Source organism: Bos mutus, chromosome 7 (assembly GCF_027580195.1).
Source record: "Bos mutus isolate GX-2022 chromosome 7, NWIPB_WYAK_1.1, whole genome shotgun sequence".
Classification (NCBI taxonomy): domain Eukaryota; kingdom Metazoa; phylum Chordata; class Mammalia; order Artiodactyla; family Bovidae; genus Bos; species Bos mutus.
In genome coordinates, this window is record NC_091623.1 from 91659582 (window position 1) to 91679185 (window position 19604).

Here is a 19604-nt window from a genome sequence, read left to right on the forward strand (position 1 = left end):
GTACTTTTTAACCTTCACATGGTATGTTCTGATAATATTGAAGTATTTTTTGGTGATTAGTTTTAATTTACTCACTTAAGATCAGAGTCCATACATTTCATTTTCTTCTCTTTCTTACTGTTGGTATATAGATGTACAGATATATCTACAACTCTATATGTACTATTTTCAACCCAGGTCTCCCATATTTGGGGTTATTCTTTACTGTGTGAGCCACCAGGGAAGCCTGAATTTATATAGAGTTTCTCTATTGGTATATCAAGCAGTTTAGTTATGTTGTTTTTCAGTTGCTAAGTCATGTGCAACTCTGCAACCTCATGAATTGCAGCACACCAGGCTTCCCTGTCCTTCATTATCTCTGGGAGTTTGCTCTAACGCATGTCCATTGAGTCAGTGATGCTATCCAGCCATCTCATACTTTGTTGTCCCTTTCTCCTCTTGCCCTCAATCTTTCCCAGCATCAGGGTCTTTTCTAATGAGTCAGCTCTTTGGCTCTTTGCATCAGGTGCCCAAATATTGGAGCTTCAACATCAGTCCTTCCAATGAATATTCAGGGTTTATTTCCTTTAGGATTGACTGGTTTGATCTCCTTGCTGTCTAAGGGATTCTCAAGAGTTTTCTCTAGCACCACAATTTGAAAGCATCAATTCTTCCACATTCAGCCTTCTTCATGGTCCAACTCTCACATGTATACATGACTACTGAGAAAACCATAGCTTTGATTATCTGGACCTTTGTTGGCAAAGTGACATCTTTGCTTTTTAATACACTGTCTAGCTTTGTAATAGCTTTCCTTCCAAGGAGCAAGCGTCTTTTAGTTTAATGGCTGCAGTCACCATCCACAGTGAATTTGGAGCCCAAGAAAATAAAATCTGTCACTATTTCCACATGGCTATTTGCCATGAAGTGATGGAACAGGATGCCATGATCTTAGTTTTTTGAATGTTGAGTTTTAAGCCGGCCTTTTCACTCTCCACTTTCACCCTCATCAAGAGGCTCTTTAGTTCCTCTTCGCTTTCTGTCATTAGAGTAATGTCGTCTGCATATCTGACTTTAGTTATCAGTTCAGTTTAGTTCAGTCGCTCAGTTGTGTCTGACTCTTTGTGACCCCATGAATCACAGCACACCAGGCCTCCCTGTCTATCACTGACTCCCGGAGTTCACTCAGACTCATGTCCATCGAGTCAGTGATGCCATCCAGCCATCTCATCCTCTGTTGTCCCCTTCTCCTCCTGCCTCCCAATCCCTCCCAGCATCAGAGTCTTTTCCAATGAGTCAACTCTTCCCACCAGGTGGCCAAAGTACTGGAGTTTCATCTTTAGCATCATTCCTTCCAAAGAAATCCCAGGGCTGATCTCCTTCAGAATGGACTGGTTGGAGCTCCTTGCAGTCCAAGGGACTCTCAAGAGTCTTCTCCAACACCACACTTCAAAAGCATCAATTCTTTGGTGCTCAGCCTTCTTCACAGTCCAACTCTCACATCCATACATGACCACAGGAAAAACCATAGCCTTGACTAGACGGACCTTTGTTGGCAAAGAAATGTCTCTGCTTTTCAATATGCTATCTAGGTTGGACATAACTTTCCTTCCAAGGAGTGTCTTTTAATTTCATGGCTGCACTCACCATCTGCAGTGATTTTGGAGCCCCCCAAAATAAAGTCTGACACTGTTTCCACTGTTTCCCCATCTATTTCCCATGAAGTGATGGGACTGGATGCCATGATCTTCATTTTCTGAATGTTGAGCTTTAAGCCAACTTTTTCACTCTCCTCTTTCACTGTCATCAAGAGCCTTTTTAGTTCCTCTTCACTTTCTGCCATAAGGGTGGTGTCATCTGCATATCTGAGGTTATTGATATTTCTCCCGGCAATCTTGATTCCAGCTTGTACTTCTTCCAGTCCAGCGTTTCTCATGATGTACTCTGCATATAAGTTAAATAAGCAGGGTGACAATATACAGCCTTGATGTACTCCTTTTCCTATTGGAACCAGTATGTTGTTCCATGTCCAGTTCTACCTGTTGCTTCCTGACCTGCATACAGATTTCTCAAGAGGCAGGTCAGGTGGTCTGGTATTCCCATCTCCTTCAGAATTTTCCACAGTTTATTGTGATCCACACAGTCAAAGGCTTTGGCGTAGTCAATAAAGCAGAAATAGATGTTTTTCTGGAACTCTCTTGCCTTTTGGATGATCCAGTGGATGTTGGCAATTTGATCTCTGGTTCCTCTGCCTTTTCTAAAACCATCTTGAACATCAGGAAGTTCACGGTTCACGTATTGCTGAAGCCTGACTTGGAGAATTTTGAGCATTACTTTACTAGCGTGTGAGATGAGTGCAATTGTGCAGTAGTTTGAGCATTCTTCTTTGGCATTGCCTTTCTTTGGGATTGGAATGAAAACTGACCTGTTCCAGTCCTGTGGCCACTGCTGAGTTTTCCAGATGTGCTGGCATATTGAGTGCAGCACTTTCACAGCATCATCTTTCAGGATTTGAAATAGCTCAACTGGAATTCCATCACCTCCACTAGCTTTGTTCATAGTGATGCTTTCTAAGGCCCACTTGACTTCAGATTCCAGGATGTCTGGCTCTAGGTCGGTGATCATACCATCGTGATTATCTGGGATATGAAGATCTTTTTTGTACAGTTCTTCTGTGTATTCTTGCCACCTCTTCTTGATATCTTCTACTTCTGTTAGGTCCATACCATTTCTGTCCTTTATCAAGCCCATCTTTGCATGAAATGTTCCCTTGGTATCTCTTTAGTTATAAAGAATAATAATTTCTTCTCAAAATTTAAATGTTTCCATCCTATATTTATTATAGACCAGAAGTTATAAAAATAGGTAATACAAAACAGGAATAATAAAAATAGGAACTATCAGGTTATTCCTTGTAGGTCCAATGTTTAGAACTCAGTGCTTTCACTACTGGAGACCCAAGTTTGTCAGTCCCTAATAGGAGGAATAAGATTCTGCAAACTACTCAGCCAAACAAAGAAAAAATCCCCAAGGAGAAAATACACAAAAAACTCACAATACAATATCCTCTCAATACAATATCAAATAGATCATTTTACCATTTCAAGATATGTACTTTACTATCAGATAATTTTTGTCATGTCAATCATAATATGTTTTGAGGATGTAAGTATAGTAAATAATTGCTTTTAGACTGATAAAAATCTACTTAACTCTAATGATTAATATTGAATAAAATACTATCAGCCCTTTGTAGATGAGTTGGAGTAGTGTGGGAAAATATTTTGCATTGATTTTTATTTTCTATATGACTTAGAAAAATATTTTGAATAGAAGAAGCATGTATTAATGCCATTCTTGGTGACCAACTGATAAATTTATAAATTTTCATTACATAGAATATGCAGATGTTGCTGCTGCTGCTGCAAAGTCGCTTCAGTCGTGTCCGACTCTGTGCGACCCCATAGACGGCAGCCCACCAGGCTCCCCCGTCCCTGGGATTCTCCAGGCAAGAACATTGGAGTGGGTTGCCATTTCCTTCTCCAATGCAGGAAAGTGAAAAGTGAAAGTGAAGTCACTCAGTCATGTCCGACTCTTAGCGACCCCATAGACTGCAGCCTACCAGGCTCCTCCATCCATGGGATTTTCCAGGCAAGAGTACTGGAGTGGGGTGCCATTGCCTTCTCCAATGCAGATGTTAGGACCCATTAATTCAAGTAAAGATTTTTAGTGTTATAGAGTAAAATTTTGAAAGTCCAAGAAAGTTTATTAGTTTGCCATTTCATTTTTTCATTATTTTACTTCTTCTTGTCTTTTAAAAATATTTTTTCTTATAACTCTTTGACCTGCCTCGATGTTAATCAGGCAGCCATAGATTTTGAGCATCTTCCTTTGGAGAAAATGGGGGAATTTAATGGAACAGAATGAAGGGTTTCTGGTATTCTCAATTCTTATAACTTGTTATTAACATATTTCTTCATCTTATTATCAGTTATGGTCAGCAATATAATAATTTGTGATCTCATGTTATTTCCTTTGATCAATTGTAAGTAATCTGAAATCAGTGTTATTTTGCAGTTTATTTTATATTTCTTACCATGCCATCACTGCCTATATTTGGTTATTAAAAGTACATGACATAAAAGGAATAATTAAATTTTAGTCTTCAACTTAAATGGCTGTGTATTGTTATATATGCTTATTTTTATTGTACTGCTTGAATCAAGTATGGAGTTTTAACCTTGTGAAAGTGATGGTACTCTTAGATTTCCTATTCCAAGCTTATCTGATTCTCAGGTATAACTTTAATCACTCAATTCTCCTCCTAAATGTTTATTTTTTAAAAATCCCTTAATTAGAAACAAAGACTGTTTCCACCACCTACCATTTACTTGACTAATCTCATAATTTCAATCGTTTTAGTTCTGTGTTCCTCCAACTCTCTAATTGGTATTTGAATTTCAATTTGGAAGTATGCCTGTCACAAAGAGGGAGTCAAAATCTATATCTGTATTTTAATATTTTTCACTATTTTATTAATGCAGAGCTTTTAGCTATTAAATATTTCTTAACTGAAAGGCACCAGAGCTCAGTTATTAAATACTGTGAACCCTGAAGCATCTTGTATCAAAATTTCATCTCTATGAATTTTTCTTCATATAACATTTATTAAAGCATCTGTTATTTCAATTCCTTGGTTTCACATCCTATGAATGATGAATGAGTTCTATTGCATAGAATTTTTGTATCAAATAAGTAAATACTTATAAAATTGCTTATAAAACTATGGCAAGCACTATGTGCATAAGAAAATCTGATTACTATTATTCAAAAGTACAAGGAGTTCATATTTGGAAATGGAAAAACTAAAATATTTGAAAGTCATTATGACCTTCCATATTACTCTTATGTAAAAATCGTCTTTTGTGAAGTTATTTTCAGATTAACCTAGAATGTCTCAATGCTTTGAATTCTTTGGGGTAGAATAAAAAATTCATCTAAAAGTCAGTTGTTACAGGTTTTGGAAAGTCCAATTAGCACTCTGGGTATAGAAAATCTTTTTGGATCTAGAAAGTTATTTAGATAAAACCTCCTTAGGGAAAGTCTAGACAATCTTGTGTGGACAGTGATGTATTTTTCCATGCTTATAAATTGCTTCAAATCAGAAGTCTGAGAATGTGTTTGAAATCTTTGTTCTTTTCCATTAGTAGTGTTTCCTTTTCCTTAAAAAGAAATACACAATATGTCTTATTGATGATTTAAAAATTAGTAGTACTTACTTCCTACTAACTAAGGAAGTAAGCCTTATATATAGAGTGTTATAGAATAACTTTTAAAATATAGCTATTTATCTTCATTAAACATTAATAGATCTTTAGAGGATCTTTAGAGATCTTTAGAGGATTCTAAGACCATGACATGCCAGAAACCACTGAATTATGAACACCCAGCCTCTGACTTTGTAAAGCTTGAGATAAAAAACACATGAGTCATACAAGTTAAAAGAAGATATTAAAACAGGTATAAAAGTGGGGCTGCAGTTGAAAGAAAATCATTCCTTGTTTGCATTTTTAAAGGAACACTTGGAAGGGTCATGGTGTTTTCAAACGAGTAAATTTCCCCTGAACACTTCTGTGAAGGAGAAAATTAAGCAAACTTGAAGACACCCACAGGCCTCAGTTGACTGGAAACTTGGAATAATCCATTTTGATGAAAACATATGGTTCACATAAAATAAAGGCAAAAAAGTGATATGAAAATATCTCTTAATTTTGAGTACTAGACTAAGTCACTTTGAGTAGTAGATTAAGAAATTTGGATTCTTCAGAAGTTAGTTGGGAGCTAGCAAAAGATTTTAAGCAAAGAAGTCAACATCGTATTTCAAAAGTTTGGATGGAAAGAAAATCTAGGAAGCTACTGCAATAATCAAGGATAACAGCATTAGGTAAAAATGTTTCTTAGCTTGCTATAGGAATATGAAAGAAAAGAAAGATATATAAAAGCATCAGTGGCACCATAAACTGATAATTTTTCCTCTACCAATTAAACTTTAAAAAAATTTATATTGGAGTATAGTTGACTTACACTTTTACTCTTGAGAGGCACTAAAATCTAGATGCGAGTAATCTATTTGCTGTTTGAAATGAGAGCAGAATTCACAAGTGAACTTTCCTTGTTAAGTAGATACTAAGAAGGAAGAATCCCAAGCATAGCTTCAAAACTGGAAACTGGCCTAAGTACTAAAGATGAACAATAATGAAATTAAAATATATTATGAAAAGATAGAATATAAACTATATTGGGGATTAAAAAAAATATTCATAAATATTAAGGCTTGGAAAAATTGAACTATATAGATATAGGCATGCAACACACTTATGGAAACAAGTTATATAATTTCTAATAAAAATATAAAATAGTATCTTGGTACACTATATAGTAAAGCAAATTCTGTTCTCATTTTACATACATTCAATTCATAAAATTACTTAAGAAAATACTCAGTTAATTGCTCAATTTCCTAAATTATTTTTTCAGACATGTGAGAGTTTCTTTCTCAATGGTAGGGTTTCCTAGAGACCCTGGAAATAGTCACCAAAATCTTATAGCCAAAACCCTAAATCTATAAATGTGGAAGATCCTGAATTACAAGATGAAAGAATCTTCCACTTTAAAATTACTGGTTGTTCGATCATTTTTATTTTTACTTCATTTCTGTGATTATTTTAAAATTGTGTGGAATGTTTTCTCAGATGACAAAAGTTCACAATTTTGGTTTATACTAAACTTTTAGAGGTACTTAATTTGCTAGAATGCCTCCAACAAGACTCAAATACTGTTCTCTATTTCGTTAATGATTAAGAAAAAATTCAGAGAAGGAAGTAAAATTTCTCAGGATAAGGTAAAATGTTCAGCCATGGAGTATGTACTTACTTTTTGGGCCACGTGATGTCACTCTCCGCCGAGAAATTCTCTGATCCAAGGCGACAGCCATCTTTGAGGCTTAGGAAATATGCTAGAGTCTTTTATAGTTTCCTAGTGCAGAACGATGACGAACACAGCAGGATGGAACTGACGGAATCAGAAGATTTCCCTTAATATTGAGAAATTTTTCGCTAAGAAGAAATAAGCTCGACTATTTGAAATGCTGTGCGCAAGTCAAGGCAACCAAGGGAACCGGAATCTACTACTGTTGTTTGTCACCCTCGCAGCCTGGGAGACAGGGAGTGGCCAGGTTCGTTATTCAGTTATGGAGGAGGCCAAACACGGCACCTTCGTGGGCCACATCGCCCAGGACCTAAGGCTGGAGCTGCAAGAGCTGGTGCCCCGCTTGTTCCAGTTGGATTCCAAAGGTCTTGGGGACCTTCTGGAGGTAAATCTGCAGAATGGCATTTTGTTTGTGAATTCTCGGATCGACCGAGAGGAGCTGTGCGGGCGGAGCGCGGAGTGCAGCATCCACCTGGAGGTGATCGTGGACCGGCCGCTGCAGGTGTTCCATGTGGAGGTGGAGGTGAAGGACATTAACGACAATCCTCCTGTGTTCCAGGGGACACAAAAGAATCTGTTTATCGCGGAATCCAGGCCGCTTGACTTTCGGTTTCCACTAGAGGGCGCCTCCGACGCAGATATCGGGGAGAACGCTCTGTTGACTTACAGGCTGAGCTCTAGTGAGTATTTCTCTCTGGAGGTACCAACCACCGACCAACAGGTAAAACCTCTCAGTCTTGTATTACGCAAACCTTTAGACAGGGAAGAATCTCCGGAACTTCGTTTAGTGCTCACGGCCACTGACAGAGGCAAACCTGAGCTGACTGGCACCGTTCAGTTACTCATCAACGTGCTGGACGCCAATGACAACGCTCCAATTTTTGATAGAACACTCTATGCTGTGAAATTAGCAGAAAATGTCCCTAATGGAACGTTGGTAATTAAACTTAACGCCTCAGATTTAGACGAAGGCTTGAATGCGGATATTATTTATTCATTCTCTAGTGACGCTTCTCCTGATATAAAATTTAAGTTCTACATAGACCCTGTAAGTGGGGAAATTACAGTTACAGGACACATCGATTTTGAAGAAAGAAAAACCTACAAAATCCGAGTAGAGGCGACTGATAAAGGCTACCCACCCCTGACTGGTCACTGTACAGTTCTTGTGGAAGTTTTGGATGTTAATGACAATGCTCCTAAGTTGACTATCAAAACTCTCTGGCTCCCCATCAGAGAGGATGCACAGCTGGGGACAATCATCGCCCTGATCAGTGTGATTGACGGAGATGAAGGTGAAAATGGACAGGTGACCTGTTTTCTGACGCCTCATGTCCCCTTCAAGCTAGTGTCCACCTTCAAGAATTACTATTCGCTGGTCCTGGACAGTGCCTTGGATCGTGAGAGCGTAGCGAACTATGAAGTAGTAGTGACTGCGAGGGATGGGGGCTCGCCTTCGTTGTCGGCCACGGCCAGCGTGTCCGTGGAGGTGGCTGACGTGAACGACAACGCGCCCGCGTTCCCGCAGCCCGAGTACACGGTGTTTGTGAAGGAGAACAACCCACCGGGCTGCCACATCTTCACCGTGTCGGCTCGGGACGCGGACGCGCAGGAGAACGCTCTGGTGTCCTACTCGCTGGTGGAGCGACGCGTGGGCGAGCGCGCGCTGTCGAGCTACGTGTCGGTGCACGCGGAGAGCGGCAAGGTGTACGCGCTGCAACCGCTGGACCATGAGGAGCTGGAGCTGCTGCAGTTCCAGGTGAGCGCGCGCGACGCGGGCGTGCCGCCCCTGGGCAGCAACGTGACGCTGCAGGTGTTCGTGCTGGACGAGAACGACAACGCGCCCGCGCTGCTCCCGCCCGGGTCTGGCGGAGGACCCAGCGCGCTGAGCCAGGTGGTGTCGAGGTCCATGGACGCGGGCCACGTGGTGGCGAAGGTGCGCGCGGTGGACGCGGATTCGGGCTACAACGCGTGGCTGTCGTACGAGCTGCAGCTGGCGGCGGGTGGCGCACGCAGCCCGTTCCGCGTGGGGCTGTACACCGGCGAGATCAGCACGACGCGCGCCCTAGACGAGGCAGACGCGCCGCGCCAGCGCCTGCTGGTGCTGGTGAAGGACCACGGCGAGCCGGCGCTGACGGCCACGGCCACCGTGCTGCTGTCGCTGGAGGACAGCGGCCAGGCGCCCAAGGCCTCTTCGCGGGCGTTGTCTGGTGCAGCTGGCGCAGAGACGGCGTTAGTGGATGTGAACGTGTACCTGATCATCGCCATCTGCTCGGTGTCCAGCCTGTTGGTGCTCACGCTGCTGCTGTACACGGCGCTGCGATGCTCGGCGCCGCCCAGCGAAGGCGTGTGTGGACCCCTGAAGCCCAGGCTGGTGTGCTCCAGCGCGATGGGGAGCTGGTCTTACTCGCAGGAGAGGCGACAGAGGGTGTGCTCTGGGGAGGGGCCGCCCAAGACCGACCTCATGGCCTTCAGCCCCAGCCTGCCTCCCTGTCCTGGATCTGTAGCCAATGATCCACAGGCTTCTTTGGACTCCTCTGGTAAGGTGGGTTATTCTAATATTTTATTTGTTCATTTTTGTATTCTGTCTTGAAAAATATCTTAATTATCTTCTAAGGTATATTAGAATAGTTTTCATCCATTTATCCTAGTTCTGCCAGAATGTTTAAATTTATTTGCAGAAAGTGAATACCTTTATTTATTTTTTTGAGTTTTTTTGTTTGTACTTTAATAGAGAATTATTATAAACCATGCACTAAACAGATATTTATTGGGACTGAATTCATTTTATTTAGAACCTGTTCTGGGAGTCATATTGAATTCCTGATCCATTGTTGCCGCCTTACCTGAAAACTATTAGGTGTAAACAAATTTAGTCGTTACACTTTATGTAAATGGAAACACCATTCTAAACTACGCATGGTACTGTAGTCTTAATTCTTTTGTTTTTAAGCAACCCAATAGCAGGTATAGTGAGTGGGCTTCCCTGGTAGCTCAGACGGTGAAGTCTGTCTGCAATGTTTGATCCCTGGGTCGGGAAGATCCCCTGGAGGAGGAAATGATAACCCACTTTAGTACTCTTGCCTGGAAAATCCCATGGACAGAAGAGCCTGGTAGGCTACAGTCCATGGGGTCGCAAAGAGTTGGACACGACTGAGCAACTTTACTTTTACTTTACTTTACTATAGCAGGTATATGAGTAACCGTGACCTTGTTAACTTTGTAGTTGTCTACCTTTTTGGAGACATGGTGGTCAGCAATAATTAGTATCTGTAACTTCAATGAGCACCTTCCTCTATGCCTAGAAAAGAGATGCTTTACTTTAGGAATCTCATTTTGAATATAAGTGTTTCAAATATAACTCATTCCCTCTTGTTAAAAAAAATTTTTTTTACATTGTCTGACAATGTAGTTCACAAGAAAGTGTTGGTTAAGAATCTTTTCTACCACTTAGAAAATTTCCTGAAATTCATGTTTTATCATTGAAAATACTTCCTGAAAGGTACTCTCTTTCCTCAAGAAGACTTTCTGCTTTTAAATTTTTTTCTGTTAGTGATATAATAATGCTCAAGCATTAAAATATATTCTACATTCTGCACTTTGAATTCTCTTGAAATTAACTGTATGGAACTTAAGCAGTTTAGAAGAGGATTTTTTTTTCTTTCAATAGTCCAAAAGACAGAAGTCTGTAGATGAGGTTGTGCACCTTTAAATTTATTACATGTTAAAGTTACAATTCTTGGATTGTGGCTTGTGAGTTTCAAATTGGTGGTTCTCCATACTCTGGTTAGTCTGAACATTCATTTTCTTTTCTGATTTATATTTTAAAAACTTCCTTTATTCTTGCATTGTAGTTGTGTAATGCATCTTGTATTTCTACTCAGGGATTTTATTCTTTATTGTGTCAGGTGTTTTACAAGGTATTTCTTAATTAAAAATTCAGCAGAGGAAAATCAGAATGGCGTTGAGAGTAGAGCCACCATATAACCATAAATGTGCTAGTAAAATCTCTTAAAATAAAACACTTCAGTGCTTTTCTTTTTTCCAAAGAACACATTTGGTATATGCTACAAAGAAATCTGGAAAAGGTCAGTTTTCATTCCAATCCCAAAGAAAGGCAATGCCAAAGAATGCTCAAACTACCACACAATTGCACTCATCTCACATGCTAGTAAAGTAATGGTCAAAATTCTCCAAGCCAGGCTTCAACAATACATGAACCATGAACTTCCTGAGGTTCAAGCTGGTTTTAGAAAAGGCAGAGGAACCAGAGATCAAATTGCCAACATCTGCTGGATCATGGAAAAAGCAAGAGAGTTCCAGAAAACATCTATTTCTGCTTTATTGACTATGCCAAAGCCTTTGACTGTGTGGATCACAATAAACTGTGGAAAATTCTGAAAGACATGGGAATACCAGACCACCTGACCTGCCTCTTGAGAAATCTGTATGCAGGTCAGGAAGCAACAGTTAGAACTGGACATGGAACAACAGACTGGTTCCAAATAGGAAAAGGAGTCTGTCAAGGCTGTATATTGTCACCCTGCTTATTTAACTTATATGCAGAGTCCATCATGAGAAACGCTGGGCTGGAAGAAGCACAAGCTGGAATCAAGATTGCCGGGAGAAATATCAATAACCTCAGATATGCAGATGACACCACCCTTATGGCAGAAAGTGAAGAGGAACTAAAAAGCCTCTTGATGAAAGTGAAAGAGGAGAGTGAAAAAGTTGGCTTAAAGCTCAACGTTCAGAAAACGAAGATCATGGCATCCAGTCCCATCACTTCATGGGAAATAGATGGGGAAACAGTGGAAACAGTGTCAGACTTTATTTTTGTGGGCTCCAAAATCACTGCAGATGGTGACTGCAGCCATGAAATTAAAAGACACTTACTCCTTGGAAGGAAAGTTATGTCCAACCTAGATAGCATATTGAAAAGCAGAGACATTTCTTTGCCAACAAAGGTCCGTCTAGTCAAGGCTATAGTTTTTCCTGTGGTCATGTATGGATGTGAGAGTTGGACTGTGAAGAAGGCTGAGCACCAAAGAATTGATGCTTTTGAAGTGTGGTGTTGGAGAAGACTCTTGAGAGTCCCTTGGACTGCAAGGAGATCCAACCAGTCCATTCTGAAGGAGATCAGCCCTGGGATTTCTTTGGAAGGAATGATGCTAAAGCTGAAACTCCAGTACTTTGGCCACCTGGTGGGAAGAGTTGACTCACTGGAAAAGACTCTGATGCTGGGAGGGATTGGGGGCAGGAGGAGAAGAGGACGACAGAGGATGAGATGGCTGGATGGCATCACTGACTCGATGGACATGAGTCTGAGTGAACTCCGGGAGTTGGTGATGGACAGGGAGGCCTGGTGTGCTGCGATTCATGGGGTCACAAAGAGTCAGACACGACTGAGCGACTGAACTGAACAAAGCAATCTACTTTTTTTCCATCCTATTTATTTCAAAACTTGAGTATTTTCAGAACTCGTCCTAAAACCTATGTCTATTGGCATAACACACTTTAAATCCAGACTTATACTTTCAATTATTTCTGTCTGTGCACTTTTTCAGTTTCCATAGGCCACCTGTATGTGGGTCCAGGTATTTGATTATGTTATATGGATTGAGGGATACTAGAAATGTCATTTCCTTCCCCCCTCCAAATTCCCATCACTCTTCTAGTATCTTAGACCTAATATTATTCATTAAGTACTTACTACATCTTCTATAATTATACATTTCATTCTGTATCATTTTTAATTGTATCAATATAATTAGTAATTTAGTCCCTTATACTAATCTTTATTCCCTCCCAGAACATGGGTTATCATTGTGTGAAAAATTTCAAATCAGTAAACATCTTAGTAATTGATTTTTCGGGTCATCAGGAAGCATGCTGCTGCTGCTGCTAAGTCACTTCAGTGATGTCCGACTCCGTGCGACCCCATAGATGGCAGCCCACCAGGCTCCCCGGTCCCTGGGGTTCTCCAGGCAAGAACACTGGAGTGGGTTGCCATTTCCTTCTCCACAGGAAGCATGAGCACAATATAATTCAGGGAACTGGGAAGTTCCAAAACAGGGGGAAAGTCCAAAACAGAGAGGTGAGAGCTTGGAAGACATTTCAGTGTTTCGCCTGCCTAGTAACTACCCCTCTGTTTATCTATAGGTAACCTTCTTCACTTTAAGCTAGAATCATGAGACCAACAATGAAGCTCCCCTATGCCAGTCCCTGAATTGTAGTGTCAAGATAGGGCTAACTAAAGTTATGACATTTAGACACTTTTGAAAGGGGCACTATATAGATTTATACAAGAATGCAGACAAACATAGAGGGTATCCAGGCAGACTGGGGTCTGCGGTCAGCCTATCCTCAAAACTGAACGTTCTGGTTCCCAGACATCATCTCAAATTTCTGAAATTACCAGTAAAATTTATATTTTAACAAACATTCCAGTTAACTCTTATCCAACTGAAGTTTTAGATGCAATAGCCCTAATGAGTTGCTTGGGAAAGTAAGTTCTTATTATTTGACAAGATGTAACTTAACTACACTACTTTTTATTCATTATTGGAGATTTATATTGGGACATTTATGCTATTAATTGGTTCAAAAATGCTCATTAACAGCAATAGAATTTACCTTATATCATTATCTTGTGTTGAGATGATTAATCAATGATAAACTTATTTTTAGACTCCAGATAGTATTGACAGCTCACATTGAACATTGCTATTATGTATGGATAGATGAACTCATTTAAATTTTTATTATGTTTTGTAAGAAAAGTAACTCTTAAAATCAGTATTTGAATAGACTTTGACACTAGAATCATTCTAAAGGAGTATAGGACCATAAAATCAGAATTTAGCAGCATACATACATCAGTGAATTAACTGACCCTCATTCCTATAAATTTTCATATTCATAAATATTCTATTTTCCAGCTCCTAATAACTGTAAGAGTTCAAAATTATTGATTTCTTTTAAAAATAAAAACATAATCAAAGAAATTATCCTTTGGATCAGACAAAACTCCTAAGTTTTCCTTTTTGGAAAAGGAGAAACTTCAGGTTTTACCATTAGTGTAGATGTATTAATTGAGAATTTCAGTTACTGAATATTTGATTCCAGGAATTTTGAGATAAAATATTTTTACCACAGGTGATGAAAAACTATTGAAACACAAAATTATTAGATAATGCCAAAACTCTATATTTGGGGTGTTTGAAAAAACATAAATATGACAAGGATGAAATTAGTTGTCTCTGAAAGTAGAAATCAAAGTATAACATTATTTTATTTTAAATCACAATTAAGATTTTTTGCTCATGTAAGATGTGTATAAAAAACTGAAACTTCCCCCAGTATAACTAATTTCTCAATATAAGCACTTTTCTGTTCCTTAAAGATAGGAACACTGCTCAGCCTGTGCAGTAGCAACAGTAAAGGCTTTATAGGGTGACACCATTCTATAGGTAACAGTTTTTCCCAAAGAGCCAATTTTGATCTTGAGCCTTATGAATACAATGTGGCTGAAGTGAGCTGAGAGTAACAGCCATTTATGAAACACTCACTCTCCTTAAAGTACTATCCTAGGCACTTAATATATCATAATTCATGCAACCACCATATTATTATTAATCTTCTATGAATGTTATCAAAGTGGAAACTGAGATGTAGAGGTTAAATTATTTTCCTTAAGTCACACAGCTAGTAAGTTGAAGACTAGGAATAAAAAGAGAGGAATTTCTGATGTTGAAGCCTGTGACCTTCTCTCTGCATTCTAGTGATGGTTGGCATTTAGAAGTTGCAAATACCTCACAGAGAATTGATGATTGAAATTAATGTCTGAATAAGGTTTATTTAATATAAAAATAATGATGAAGAGAGTGAATTGTGTTAGAAGTTGAAGAGAGTTAAATTCGTTATCCAACAAAATGCTAGTACACTCAGTATTATACAAATACTAAAGTTGTCTTCAAATTTAACTAATGACAATCATGGTTGGAAGGAATTACTTCTGGGTGCTTTTCCATTAAAGAAAATGCTGCACTGCATATGGACAATGATCATTATTATATACAAAAGAAACATAATGTGTCTTTGAAAGTTCATAAAGATACGAATTTGTGAAAATAGAATGAAAAGATACGAATGAGTTGTTAAACTCATGGAATTGTACTTACACATTAAGCCACCGGATGTCGCTGTCTTCCACAAAAATGGCTTTTCAGAACAGACTCAAGGCTGTTTCTCAAGGACGAGGAAGGAGCTACATTCGGAGATCTCAGCCATTTTGATAAAATTGAATGTAAGATACGGAATAGGAAAATTCGGAGCGTGTGGGTGTGTTCTAGATGACCCAGTTATTGATTTGTAAAACAGAAGAAGGGTATGATGTTGGTCTACAGACCCAGCGGTCTGAGCACCCGGCGCCTGCTTCTCTCCTTTCTATTTGTTGCAGCCTGGGACGCTGGGAGCGGCCAGGTCCACTACTCGCTCCTGGAGGAGGCTAAACACGGCACTTTTGTGGGTCGCATCGCTCAGGACCTGGGGCTGGAGCTGGCGGAGCTCGTGCCCCGCCTTTTCCGGATTGCATCCAAAGGCCGCGGGGACTTTCTGGAGGTGAATCTGCAGAATGGCATTTTGTTTGTGAATTCTCGGATCGACCGGGAGGAGCTGTGCGGGCGGAAAGCGGAGTGCAGCATCCACCTGGAGGTGATCGTGGAACGGCCGCTCCAGGTATTCCATGTGGAGGTGGAGGTGAAGGACATTAACGACAACCGGCCGGTTTTCTCCACCTCAGAGCAAAAGCTCTCAATTCTGGAATCTCAACCGCTTGACTCTCGATTTCCTCTAGAAGGCGCATCTGATGCGGATATTGGAGAGAACGCAATGCTTACTTACGGACTCAGTTCAAATGAGTTTTTCACTCTTGATATTATAAACAAAAAGGACAAAGGCAAATTACCAGTGCTTGTTTTAAGCAAACTGCTGGATCGTGAAGAAAACCCTCAGCTTCGGTTGTTATTAACGGCAACTGATGGAGGCAAACCTGAACTTACCGGATCTGTTACTCTGCAGATCCTGGTGTTAGATGCTAATGACAATGCACCTGTATTTGACCAAACCGTGTACGAAGTTAAGATGTATGAAAATTCAGCGAACCAAACATTAGTCATTTGGCTAAATGCTTCTGATGCGGATGAAGGGATAAACAAGGAAGTAATATATTCATTTAGCTCTTTGGTTCCACCCACCATAAGAAGGAAATTTTTAATTAATGAAAGAACGGGAGAAGTAAGAATCAATGATGCCATTGACTTCGAAGATAGTAACACTTACGAAATTCATGTAGATGTTACAGATAAAGGAAACCTACCCATGGTTGGTCACTGCACCGTCCTAGTGGAAATCCTGGATGAAAATGATAATTCACCTGAGGTGATTGTCACTTCTTTGGCTCTCCCGGTGCGAGAGGATGCTCAGGTAGGTACCGTCATATCCCTGATCAGCGTGTCCGACCGTGACTCCGGCGCCAACGGGCAGGTCACCTGCTCACTAACACCTGAAAGCCCCTTCAAACTAGTGTCCACCTTCAAGAATTACTATTCACTCGTGTTGGACAGCGTCTTGGATCGCGAGAGCGTGGCGAACTATGAGGTGGTGGTGACTGCAAGAGATGGGGGCTCGCCTTCATTGTCGGCCACGGCCAGCGTGTCCGTGGAGGTGGCCGACGTGAACGACAATGCGCCCGCGTTCCGCAGCCTGAGTACACGGTGTTTGTGAAGGAGAACAACCCGCCCGGCTGCCACATCTTCACCGTGTCGGCGCGAGACGCGGACGCTGAGGAGAACGCCCTGGTGTCCTACTCGCTGGTGGAGCGACGCGTGGGCGAGCGCGCGCTGTCGAGCTACGTGTCGGTGCACGCGGAGAGCGGCAAGGTGTATGCGCTGCAGCCGCTGGACCACGAGGAGCTGGAGCTGCTGCAGTTCCAGGTGAGCGCGCGCGACGCGGGCGTGCCGCCCCTGGGCAGCAACGTGACGCTGCAGGTGTTCGTGCTGGACGAGAACGACAACGCGCCCGCGCTGCTGCCGTCCGGGCCAGGTGGAGGACCCAGCGCGGTGAGCCAAGTGGTATCCAGGTCCGTGGACGCGGGCCACGTGGTGGCGAAGGTGCACGCGGTGGACGCCGACTCGGGCTACAACGCGTGGCTGTCGTACGAGCTGCAGCTGGCGGCGGGTGGCGCACGCAGCCCGTTCCGCGTGGGGCTGTACACCGGCGAGATCAGCACGACGCGTGCCCTGGACGAGGCGGACGCGCCGCGCCAGCGCCTGCTGGTGCTGGTGAAGGACCACGGCGAGCCGGCGCTGACGGCCACGGCCACCGTGCTGCTGTCGCTGGAGGACAGCGGCCAGGCGCCCAAGGCCTCTTCGCGGGCGTTGTCTGGTGCAGCCGGCGCAGAGACGGCGTTAGTGGATGTGAATGTGTACCTGATCATCGCCATCTGCTCGGTGTCCAGCCTGTTGGTGGTCACGCTGCTGCTGTACACGGCCCTGAGGTGCTCGGCGCCGCCCAATGAGGGCGCGTGCGGGTCGGTGAAGCCCAGGCTGGTGTGCTCCAGCGCGGTGGGGAGCTGGTCTTACTGTCAGCAGAAGCAGCAGAAGGTGTGCTCCAGCGAGGGGCCGCCCAAGGCCGACCTCATCGCCTTCAGTCCCAGTCTTCCTCCGTGTCCGCAACCAGAGGTGGAAGTGGAAGAACAATCTATTGGAGGCGACCACTCTATCAAGGTGGGTTATTGCTTTTTATTTTCATGCTTTGCTGCGTGAATATTTTATCCCGTTTCCCCGCCTCAAATATATTTCTTGGAGTATCTTTCTTTTGTCTAAAGAACATATCTTTCTATAAAATATCTCAAAGATTTCTTGTAATAAGTTTTGTAATATTGTTTTTTTTTCCTAAAAATTCACTTTATATTTTCTTTACAGTGCCCTCTGCATCACCTTTTGATTGATACTTCAATTTTTAGTAAATGCCATGTATACTAAATTCGTTTATATTTTCCAGTACAAATATTTGGTGTATGTTGCAGGTTTTAATGTTTTTTTCCAAAAACCAGTATCTTTTAATGTTACAAATATTTGTAAGAAAAGTACTTTATTATTAAATCTAAAATTTGAAATAACTCTATTGCATTAACAAAAAGACTGCTATGATTAATTCCCTCTGTGATAAAAATGTGGGTTTTGCTCCTTAAATAAAGAATATGTGTAGTGCAACATAACTTTTAATGCATACTTGAACTTCAGTGTTTACACCTTGGAGTATGTAGACTGGGAGATAGTTCATAAAATATGTCCTAATAAATGGAATTAAGTGTTTTGGACTCAAAATATTTTTCATTTTTATTTATTTTTTTTACTGATTTAAAATTTTAATGTGACAATATCTTCCAGTGGCTCTGTTATTAAGATAAATCTATTTTTTATTTTTTTAAATATTTGGTTGTACTGAGTCTTTGTTGTTGTGTAGACTTTTCTCTAGTTGTGGTGATTAGGGCTTTCCCTCTAATTGCTGTGCATGGGTTTCTTATTGCAGTGACTTCCCTTTGCAAAGCACAGGCTTTTGGGCTCATGGGCTTCAGTAGTTGAAGCACATGGGCTCAGTAATTGCCACTTCAGGGCTCTGGAGCACAGGCTCAGTAGTTGTGGTGCATGGGCTTAGTTGCTTGGCAGCATGTGGAATCTTCCCAGACCAGGGATGGAACCCCTATCTTCTATATTAGCAGGCAGATTCCTTACCACTGAACCACCAGGGAAGCCCAACGTAAATATTTTTAACAACTTTGTGGACAGTTTCTTTCATTCAATTCAGAAGGACTGACATTTTAGAATGAAGTCATATAAATTTCCTGAGTCAAGGATTACTCTCATCCCCTCCTTCTGGGAGCCACCCAGCTTGAGGGAGGGATCTTAATTTCTCCAGGAGGGATGGAACCAGAGCCTGCTGCAGAGGAAGCACTGAATCCTAACCTTTGGACCACTAGGGAAATCCCCAAGGATTGCTTTTAACATTCTTGCCAAAAAAGGAGTTAGTCCATTTGTTTTGAAACTATAACATCTTATTTTTATAACTCTGTTTAACATGCTCTGTATTAGATGGCATTAAAATGAGGCAAATTATTAGTATTCCTGGCTCTCAATGGCTTAGCATTTGTGATAGCCTGTTTCAAGATGAGTGAAGAACCCACAGGTTTATTAATATACTGTAGTGATTTAGCTATATGATAACCTTGATATGTGGGAGCTTTAAAAGCTATCTTTCATATGTTCTTAATCAATGAAGCAACTCTTTAAGCCAAAAGTGGAACAGATCTTCAGCATGGAGTCATTCCCATAGGAACTGGAGTATTTCTATCAGCAAATATGCAGAGGTTTGTTTCCTTGTCATATCTCTTTCAGAATTTAGTCACACCTATAAGCTAAAATTTTCCTGCTGTCTTCTAGGTAAATATGTTGGTTTTGAATTTATGGTTTCCACAATTAATAAAAGAGAAGTAAGTAGAATGAAAAATCTTTGGCATAGAGTTATAATTATTGACTCACTATTTTATAATATGTTCAGAATAAATATTGTAGCTC

General features: G+C 41.1%; 2 protein-coding genes across 5 annotated transcripts in view; both read left to right on the forward strand.

The window, feature by feature from the left end:
- The window catches only part of LOC102266009 (protocadherin alpha-C2), a 209522-nt gene that overhangs the window by 43271 nt on the left and 146647 nt on the right, over window positions 1–19604 (forward strand). The window contains exon 1 of one of the 4 annotated variants that reach the window (XM_070374483.1): window positions 6791–9511. The exons of the other annotated variants lie outside the window; for them this stretch is intronic. Within the exon in view, the coding sequence (XP_070230584.1) occupies window positions 7124–9511 (2388 nt within the window). The 5' untranslated portion in view covers window positions 6791–7123. Of the gene's footprint in view, window positions 1–6790; window positions 9512–19604 lie in introns of those variants that run through there. 4 annotated transcript variants of the gene reach the window in all.
- Window positions 14719–18334, forward strand: LOC102272195 (protocadherin alpha-10). Its single transcript, XM_070374885.1, is given in 2 exon segments — window positions 14719–16723; window positions 16726–18334. Coding segments are annotated over 2 exon segments (2433 nt in total). The 5' UTR covers window positions 14719–15357; the 3' UTR covers window positions 17793–18334.